This window comes from Castanea sativa, chromosome 9, assembly GCF_040712315.1.
Source record: "Castanea sativa cultivar Marrone di Chiusa Pesio chromosome 9, ASM4071231v1".
In the NCBI taxonomy this organism is placed as follows: domain Eukaryota; kingdom Viridiplantae; phylum Streptophyta; class Magnoliopsida; order Fagales; family Fagaceae; genus Castanea; species Castanea sativa.
Genome location: NC_134021.1, coordinates 24,903,318 through 24,913,819, shown reverse-complemented (window position 1 = coordinate 24,913,819; position 10,502 = coordinate 24,903,318). Strand labels below are relative to the sequence as shown.

Here is a 10,502-nt window from a genome sequence, read left to right as displayed (position 1 = left end):
AGGTTAGGGTTGGTTCCCTATAAACATAGTGTGTGCTATGTGAGTGTGAGTCCCTATATAATTTATTCTAAGTGTTTCCTGCAGTGGGTGTATGTAGTGTTGGCTGAGACTAAATTAAGGACTTAAGGTCATTATAGGCAGAAAATTGAATGAAAAATTTTGATTTTGTGACACTAAGGAACCCTATAAAATTTATTAAAAAAAAAAAATACCCCTATACACCATAAAGATTGCTCAACCATATCCAGTGAACCCTAAATTTACCAAAATACCCCCAAAACAATCCAAACAATGCAAGACTCCAAAACTTCCCCCAATTCTTCCAAAATCACCTACTAATCCTAAAGTCTACCAAAATTATTACTCAACCTCAAAACAAATTCACAATTTTAACCCTGAAAATCACAAAAACTCATGATTTGTCCAAATTTTGCCAAAATTACAAAACTGGCATGTCGAGTGGATCCAAATGCACCGAAGAAGCCATATTGTATCGCACATGATAATTTCCCTCTCTCTCCTCGTTGTTACTTACTTTGTATCAATTTCACACCCATCAAAACCCTGCGTCATTAGCCTCATCTCTCTCTACATCTCTCGCTTAGATCGCTGACCGAAAAAGGCTAACCATCCATGCGGAGTCGACTCGGACCCATCCCAGCTCAGGACGTCGCCACCTCGTCCTCTGACTCGGTAATGAGTCTCAGTTGATCATCGAGTTCGATCCTTACTGACCCAGGTGTTCAATTTTCTTCTTCAAGTTTCAATTTTTTCACTGTACTTTCTTGTAAACCCCTAAATTGTTATCCAAAAAGTGTTAGTACAACACCCAATATGGCGAAGTCACTTTTTTTGTTGACCTAAGCCTAGTTTAATCTCCCATTTATGCGTTAATTCGATGTCTAGGTATGTGAATTTTGTGTTGAATTTTAGGGTTTTTAGTTTGGGTTTCTTCAATTTTGTAACCAAATATAGTGTTTTTGATATTGGGTTTGTTCAATTTTTGTAATTAAGTTTTGGTTTTGGGTCGAATTTGTTGTATTGCCAAGAAAATAATAATTTGGGGCTTTGTTGTTAGGGTTTTTTGATCTGGGGTTGTTGAATTTGGGATAAAGCAAGTTTTTTTTAATCTGGGTTTGTTCAATTTATGATGGGTGAGGAGACATCTGATACTATGAACCTTGACTTGAACCTGGGACCTGTTCCCGAGCCACCATCAGACTCGGTATCAAATGAATTTGTAAATTTGGATCATTTGATTGATCATCCTTCCCATAGTCTTAGGGAAGCTATTAGATTTAGAGCTCGACAGCGATGGAGGAGATGGCGACAGATTCAAATTCCACCTGAAGCTCAGAACATATCGATGGAATTGAACGAATTGATGGTCAATTCTGGTGATACGAGTACATTGCAGACAGGTGAGGGTAGTGTTCCAGCTGAGGAAAGAATGAATGAGGTTCCCAAAACATGTGAAAATAACAATGGAGGTTTGGAGGATGAGACTTCAGTGAAAAATGATGATGTTGAAAAGGGTAGTGGAAATGATGGGAGCTTTTTCGATTGCAATATATGTTTGGACTTGTCTAGGGACCCTGTTGTGACTTGTTGTGGCCACTTGTTTTGTTGGCCTTGTCTCTACCGATGGTTGCATCTCCATTCAGACGCAAAGGAATGTCCAGTGTGTAAGGGAGAGGTGACAACCAAAGCTGTGACCCCAATTTATGGTCGTGGGAACACTGTTCTTGAGCCCGAGGAGGACTCAGGTCTGAAGATCCCCAGTAGGCCCCAGGGACGGAGGGTTGAGAGTTTGAGGCAATCCATGCAGAGAACTGCGTTTACTTTCCCTGTGGAGGAGATGATCCGTCGCCTTGGAACTAGGTTTGATTTGACTAGGGACTTTATACCGACACAGGAGCCTGACAGTGCACGCGAAACAGTAGAAAGAACTAATTCCTTGTTGAATCGGATTCTGACTTCTCGTGCACGGAGAGAGCAAAATCAAGTGGCTCCCCCTGATGATGTTGTGGATTTAACGAGCGACGTGAGTAGCCCTGAGATGGGAGAAAATCGCCGGCTGCAGGCCCTTTATCTTCGAAGGACACAAGCTCATAGAACGACACTTTCTTCTCTTTCATCTGCATTGAGTTCTGCTGAAAGGTTTGTTGAGTCATATTTCCGCAACCATCCTGGAAGTAGAAGTCAAGAGCCGCCTCAACCAGTTGATGATAGAGATTCATTCTCAAGTATTGCTGCTGTTATAAATTCAGAAAGTCAGGTGGACACTGCTATGGAAATTGATTCTATGGTGTCTCTTTCAACATCATCTTCCCGAAGAAGGAATGATGCTTCAAGGAGTTCAGATGTGGACAGTGGAGATTCTCGTGCACCTAGAAGAAGACGGCTGAATTAAAAAGGGTTTCCTCAGTCCTAATACTTAAATATCCTGCTGCCACTCCAAGAAGATACTTTAACAGCTGTGCAAATGCTCCTTGCCTTATTATTGCTTTCACTCTACAATGTATTCACCTTGCTACTATCCCGTCAACTATCATGAGGTGATCATAAAACTCTGCAGCTTTTGCTGCTTAAAATGTCTTGCTTGAAATATTATCTTTCTCCTTCAAGGTGTCTGCTTTCATTTTGTATGGCTGATCAGGTTTGTAGTGGAACAAGTGGGCCGCTTCATTAGTTTCTCCTGTACATAACCTTGCAAGCTCCATATGTCCAACTATATTTGCTATAAGTTTCCAATGATAACAATAACCAAACCTTATTTCTAAAATTTTGGGATTGGGCCAGAGTCCTCAACAAATTTTAGATCATTCTATGTTACCGAAGTCATAGTCAATGTTATTTCTTTAATTGTCTTTAATTGATGGTATGTCCCTTTTTAGTTGTTACTATTATTATTATTATTTGTCATCTGCTGCATTTTTTTGTTCCTTCAACTTGAACCAACTTACCCTCTCACCGTATATTAATCAGTCTCCTATGAACTTGAATCTTAATTATATTTTTAAAAAGATATAGCGCTTCTTCCACAAAGATTTATTTAATGGAAAAACTTGTCTTATAATCGATATTAATATTGGATAAATAGGCATGCTCGCTTGCTGGATTGTTGTCTCAGTTAGGTATTATTTTTTTCCTCCTAATCTTGGTTTTAGTTTTCCCTTCTGGTTTAGGATTTGAGTGGAAGGAAATGCCCAAAAATGGGTATGTGATAAATCTTTTTTTTTTTTTTTTGGTTGCTAAAAAACCGAGCTTCATTATGCGATTATATTTTGTATGAACTCTAGGCTCCTTAGGTTTTGGGTTGTCAAAGACTCAAATCTGGATGACTTTCATAGTAATCTGTAATCTAATTTTTGTGAGTGAAATGATAAATGTATTGCAGGAAACAACCAAATCAGCACGGAAACTAGGGTCCAATACTGAAACTAAAAGAAACACGCGCACACACTAATCACGCCTGTCATGAAAGTCTCGGGTTGTAAAATCCCATTTTGCCAAATTGTGGGCTGTACTGTTTTGCATTTATGAACCCAGTTGAATAGGAACATAAACTCAGGGTTGCTACTTGCTATTGACCAGACCTCTTTTCTCTTCAATTATCTGCTAAATTCCCAGCTAATGGCCTTCTCCAAAACATAGTTTTAAGTATCACCCTCTAATCTGGCCTGAAGAAATTTTTGTTGTAAAGCCACTTTTTCAACTCTCTGTTCTTTTTCGACTCTTGTTTTTATGATATTTCGATGATTACAATGGGGAGATATTTTCACATGTGTCATCTCTCTCACTGACATGTGGATTCCTAAAAAGGTACATATGAAAATTTCTCCCAATGCAGAAGATACCTTCCTTACAATTAGGGAGGAAGAACTTGAACTCTAGATATCACCATTGAAAACACTGGAAGGTGCTAACAAATTAACTTACAAGACTCTTAGAATCTCCTCAATTCTCTTAAGCTTAACGATTGTGCCACTTTTGCTAAACTAGCAAAGATTTAGATATCCTTACCAATTTACACCCCTTCACTCTTCCTAGCCAGTGACCATATAAGCCTTTAGCTCTAACCCATGATATTTACTTTCAATCCACTTCTTGCTAAAATCAATTGGATTAAAAATTACTGCATTTCTTATCTTCAAATTACACCAAATGTAACTACATGCGTTAACAAAAACTCCTCTCGCTCCATGGCAATACTAGTGAGTTGTTTTGGAAGATCAAATATAGCATGACCAGATTTGATCTAGGATTCTCTAAAGAATTAGTAATCAATCACAACAGGTCATGTCAACATATGAAAAAAATTGTAAAAATTATTGCCCTAGATTTATTGATAACTTAACAGATGATAAAGGTACATTTCAATATAGATCTGACAAAAAAAAGAGGGGGAGAGACACAGACAGAGTCAGAGAGAGCAAATGTCTACATTAATTAGATGGCATTTACAAAAACCAACCAAAACTTTGAAAATTTCCGGTTTAACCCACCCAACTGCCTCTTCCTAATGCAATAACTCTCCGAGCACCATATGATCAAAGTTGGGATTTTTGGAAAGTAGGCAGCATAAGCTTTCCAAGGACACCAAGAACACTCAAATCAGACTTTTGGAAGGCATTCAACCATGTGCACACACATTGGACCATGAAACAAACAGGAAAAAATTGCAGGAGTGGGAAGCTACAACTGCCACTGCCATGGAGACCAAAAAAACAAGCCTACTTAGTATGCATCTACGCTTTTTTAGGCTCTATTTAAAGAGTAGAGTAGACCTCTCAACTTGAAAATAAGGAAGAAAAAAAATAACCTCCAAAACACCTCTATAATGTTCTAATCCCTAAATTGATTATTGAGCCGAAAAATAAATTTGAACTTAAGGGAAAATTGGTGCCTAACTCTGGCAACTTGGATCGGGTTGATAATCTACTAGGCCCTAACATAGACTCAAACTGAGAATTAAACCCAATTTGAGGTTAACGACTACAATCTCACAAGTCCATTTCCAACTAGGAAAATTAAATTCCAATAACAGCTTGTGGAGGAAGAAATGTTTTTACCACCTAGTTTATTAGGAAAGAAATGGCTGAAACATTAGTCGTTAGAAAGACCGCTACCAATGGCTATAGTAGACAACAACGAGGTGACATGATTGTATTTGTTAAGCATGGCTTAGATCTTGTCTAGTTGAGTAAGTTGGGCAGCATTGGATTTGACTCTTTATGGAGTTTCCATTCCAAGTTTTTATTTTTTTCCTTTGGAGAGAAGAGACCATAACGTATGCCCACCTTGAGTTTTAATTACTGTTATTACTACTATTTCTATTCATATTTGGATTGAAAATTGACCCTTGATTTAAACTTAGATCAGATGTGCATTGTTCATGAGAAGTGAGCTTGAACAATTGCATACACAGTGGTTTTATAAATCAAATTATTCAGTAAACTGAAAAAGAAAGAAGTTGAAGGTTTTTAAGTTCGGATCGAAATTCAATTGAAGTCAAGCCCTTATAATGCCATAATTAATTTAAGGATTAACTAAAATGCAAATAAATGAATTAAATGTGTAAAAAAATATTACCTTAAAAAATATCTAAAGTAATTTAAAACCTTTAAGATGAATTTTCATAATTTTTATAAAGTGAATAGAAATGAATAAAGTATAAACAAGCTTAAAAAAATTAGTAATCTTTCAAACAACTTTCAAATGAACAATCGCATGCACAAAAACTCGTGAGCAATCACATACACATACGCTACGGAATGTGATTTTGCTTGGGAGGATAATACTTTTTCACAACATTTTAACTACAATTTCACAACAAATCTTAAGTGACAAGCTATTATAAGTGAATAAAAAAGTAATATTTGTAGTAGGTCTAAATTAAAGCCAATAACATCTTACTACTTAGGATTTGTTATGAAAATATTGTAGACGTAGCATTACTCTTATTTATAATAAACCCAAATTCTTGAGAATCTCAAGTTAGGGTCTTCAATATTTATTTCTTAGGATAAACAAAACAGATTGATTACGTTTTTTTTTTTTTTTTTTGCAAATCAAGCTGTTAATGGAAAAACCCTATCTATAATGTAGAGCCAGCAATACATCTTTCGATTTTTAATATTTAAATTTGAGCCTAACCCATAAAATTGATCTATTTTAACGTGAAGGGATTGACCCTATTAGCCTTAGAAAGAGCAACCCAAGCTGGTGTTAAGTTGTGAGCCAGTACATTTGCAACTCTATTAATATACCAAACATCTCTGACCACAGACTTTCAAGCAAAACTCATTATCATGAATAACATTTGCAATCTCCCAATCCAATTTCTAGAAGTCTTTCAGAATTGCCAAAGTTTCAAACTAAGAATCACCTTTCAAAAATAAATGTATTTTAAGTCTTTGTTTTGCTGTTTCTTTCATTGCTAAGAGGATTTTCCTTGCTTCGGCAAACAATGGAGATCCAATTGATTCAGCACTTGACCAAGCATTATGAACTCTGCTTCAATAGTCTCTAGAGATGGCTGCAATGAAGACTCCCTCAGTTTCAACGGTTACATCAAGTGAGTATGCTTTCAGAAACAGGTTCTATGGACTTGGTGCGGTGGTCACTCCACAAACTCCACAAGTATAAGTGTTTGTGGAGTGTGGGAGCAAGGGTCAGGGTTCAAGTCTCTAGGAGGGAGTTTCACACACATATACACTTAGGGCACGTTTGGTAGACTGTAATAGATACTGTAATGTAATAGATATTCTTATGGCATAACTATTCAATTGTTTGATTATGTTTTTATTACAATGAATAGTTATTTCTTATGAGTAGTTATTCCTCAAAATGAAGAATAACTATTCATTATCAAAAGTACTGAATATCTATTCATTCATCTTATGTAATAGCTTTTAAAAAAAATTTCCTAAAAAACTATTAGTTGCCATATCTTCAAAAAGAAAGAAAATAAATTTTCATTGATGTTAATTATTAGCTCTATTTTGAACACCCTAAAATAAGTGTATTTTAGAAAATTTGATTTAAAAATGATTTAATTACACCTTCTTTTTACACTCTACTAAATTGTGGATGCATATTCAGGATTCTATTCCTAAATGGTTACCAAACTAATGAATAGTAATATTTATTACGTTCCAACTTAATATATTCCTTGTAATACTTATTCATATTCCCATGTAATAATCATTACAGTGTACCAAATGTGCCCTAAGATTAAGTTAGAGTAAAATTTCTATCTTGTATAAAAAAAAAAAAAAACAAATTGATTTCTTGACCACCACAGCTTATCACAAAAGATAAGCGAGAATAAAGGAAACGATTTTTCTTCGTCTATGTCAAGACCCAGGTGAGGTATTATGATGGAAATAAAATCAAGGCTTAAAATTTAGTTTATGAGCAAATTTTAGTCTCAATAATATATATATATATATATATATATATATATATATATATATATATATATATATATTTTAAACTCTTAAATGATGTGACCAAACAAAAAACTAACACATTACCGTTCAATTAAACACATTGGGAATTAAAAATGATCATTTTATGTTTGTTAGGGACTAAAACTGATCACTTGAAGCATTTTAAAGACTAAACTCAATCACTTTAAGGTTGTTAAGAATTTAAAATAATTACTTTAAACTTCCTTGACTAAAATCGCTCATGGGCTAAACATTAGGGATCAGCAATGTCTTTAAACTTATTTGTTATGTATATGCTCACTAAGTTAAGTGTGAATAGGCTTTTCAACAAAAATAAATAAATTATTTTAAAAAATTAAAAACAATTATGTTTATTAAATTAGTGTTAATGTTGTTGTTATTGTTGAGGTCGTGTTATTGTTATTATTATGAGTTCTTAAATATCTTTAAAGCTTTTTCAAACTCTCTAAGGCCACTACCAAAAAGTAAGTCATTTAACTTACATAACTAAGAAAAAATTCTTTCAAAATGCCAAGTAAATGAAGTAATTACACAGTGCTTTAGCATAATAATAATAATAATTTTAGAAGGCCTATTATGATCATCCATAAATCAAGTAATATGCATACATAGTGTTGGGAAATGGAGTTTTGGATGAATTTGTGCTATATAGCTTTGTTTTGATAATAATAATAATAATAATAATAATAATAATAGATACATACATATACAAATTTGATACTAACAAAGTCAACTTAAGTAGTTAAACATATGGACTATTTCTTAAACTTTTGTTAATGACATTAAATATTCATTAACTTTATGAAGTTCTTGAAGTGGTTTACAAATTTTATCACCTAATTAAAATTTAATTATTTAGGTCAAGTGCTCCCACGAAGTGCTGACGTAGAAAGGTGTTTTCAAACCAAGAAGTGTTTATAATAAAATATGTACATGAGTAATAATTGTGTCACTCTATTTACTTATGATCTTCTGATTTCACCAATATTTTGGTGAGTGTGAGGTTGTAAACTTAAGTTGATGATTGAAAACATATATCTTTCTCAGTTGCTTGTGGGTAATGAGAGACAAATAGAGGGAGTATATAGAGATGAGGGGAATAATAATTATTTTATAAGTGACTACAGTTTTAAATTTTGAATGGCATACGTTATTTTAATGGAAATAATTTTATATAAATAAAAAAAATAAAAAAATAAAAAGAATTTCTTGTTAAAATTTTTTAATCTAACAGAATTTATTAGTGGCAAGTGGAAATTTGCCAATTACCAATCAATCAAAGGCAATGGGGGGATAACTGTGTGGTTTAAAAGTTTAAGGGGGAGATTGAAGTGAACCAAATAGATATGTGGGGAGTGCAATTAACTATAATAGTTGTTGTGTTTATTCTTTCCGAGTTCAGCGTGAATGAATTTTTCCCCAAATTTATTATGTTTATCAAAATTGTTTTTGTTGTTGTTATTGTTGTTGTCATCGTCATCATGATCCTCACTGTCACCGTCACCATAAAATTTCCAAATGTTAGGCAATTTTGTTAAATGACTCTTAAAGCTCTTTTCCCCTCTAATTTCACCACAAGAAAATCCCTATAACATGCAAAAGTAGGAAAATTACCTTCAAAATGCCAAGTAATTAAACAACACTTTAGCACATTAACACAAGGAAAAGGGAAAAGGTTTGGCTCCACACATGTTTACAGCATTGGACTCCAACCATTAAAAAGAAGATAACATATGTCTTGTTATGTGTAATACACATGACTCATTTAATTGGTTAGGTTAAAGGAGTCATATGCTAAAGGATTCAAAATTATTGATGGTTGGACTTTGTTCTTAACATTAAAGTTTTAATTTTTAAATTTTTTTTTTTTTTTTGGTGTAGGTTGCTATGATCATCCATTAATAAAGTTATATAAACAACTTTTTGATAGCAGTGGCGACTCCAAGAATTTTTTTCAGAGTGTTCCTATTCCACTTTGAAAAAATTTTGGGTCATTTCGGTCTATTTCGGGTGTTTTGGGACATTTCGGTAAATACAGGTTGAAATTCAAAATTTGGCAAGCATGAAGTTTGTACTTAAAAAAAAAAAAAATCTTAAAACCAAAACAAATTTGCATTCTGTACACTGAAAAATCTCAAAATGAAAAAAAATTAAAAATAAAATAAAAATAAAAGAAATTATGAACAAAGGTGTAAGTGCACAATTGCACCTGGCCCCAAGAACAGTTATGGGCTCAGGCCCAATGAGCCTTAAACAATATGAATTTGTAGAGTGTGGGCTTGAAACCCAGGTTAGAAGTGTGTGAGGATTAAATGACAAACTAAAGATTGCAAATACTCGGAAACAACAAGGGATATAGTAAATCAGCTTCCTCGGACGTAAGCCGAGAGTTGTTCTTATATTATCTCTCTCTTTGTTTCTTTTCCTTTTAGGTTACAAAAAGTCCCTCCTCCTTTTTTCTGTCTTAGATCCCTCTTTAAATACTACTCCTTTGAATACTTTATACACGTGTTGCCCCACCTCCCCCTTAGCCTAGATATTTCCTTTCTCAGTGCCTTTGAATAGTAACCAGAAGTTTCTCTTCCACTGTTCAAGTGTCACTTCCCCATTAATGCGGCCAGGGTGGTAGGTGCAGGGTCTTTAATGTGGAGGTAGCAGCCTTTATCTTTGACATTTCTCCAACACCGGTGCTTCTGGGGCATTCTAGGGTTCACCCCTTTTAACCATTGGCATTAACCGTGTCATCCCCTAATCTTTACTATGAAATCCCGAGTTCTTCGGTGTCCATCCGAGGGTAAGTTCACCCTCGGCTGGATCCTCGGATCCTCGGCGTATGGGCCGACCCATAGTACTAACAAATTCTAAACCCAGGAGCAGGTCGGCCTTCCTTAACACGGCCCAAAAGGCCCACATTCCCATCAGGATCTTTTTACCCCCCACAATAGCCCCTCAAAACTCTAATTTTCAACGTCCGAGGAGAAAAATAGGGTTTTGATCCGACGAGAACCTACTCCACACATTTTG

General features: G+C 34.7%; 1 protein-coding gene across 1 annotated transcript; it reads left to right on the top strand.

Annotated features, from left to right (window-relative positions):
* The first annotated feature begins 516 nt into the window (after positions 1 to 516).
* On the top strand, positions 517 to 2,785 carry LOC142610843 (uncharacterized). The gene has a single exon (XM_075782795.1). It carries the CDS (start codon positions 1,148 to 1,150, stop codon positions 2,411 to 2,413), a length of 1,266 nt encoding a protein of 421 aa, XP_075638910.1. The 5' UTR covers positions 517 to 1,147; the 3' UTR covers positions 2,414 to 2,785.
* The last annotated feature ends 7,717 nt before the right edge of the window (positions 2,786 to 10,502 follow it).

Excerpts from the sequence above, each read along its gene's own strand:
- LOC142610843 (XM_075782795.1), top strand. The coding sequence starts at position 1,148 with ATGATGGGTGAGGAGACATCTGATACTATGAACCTTGACTTGAACCTG.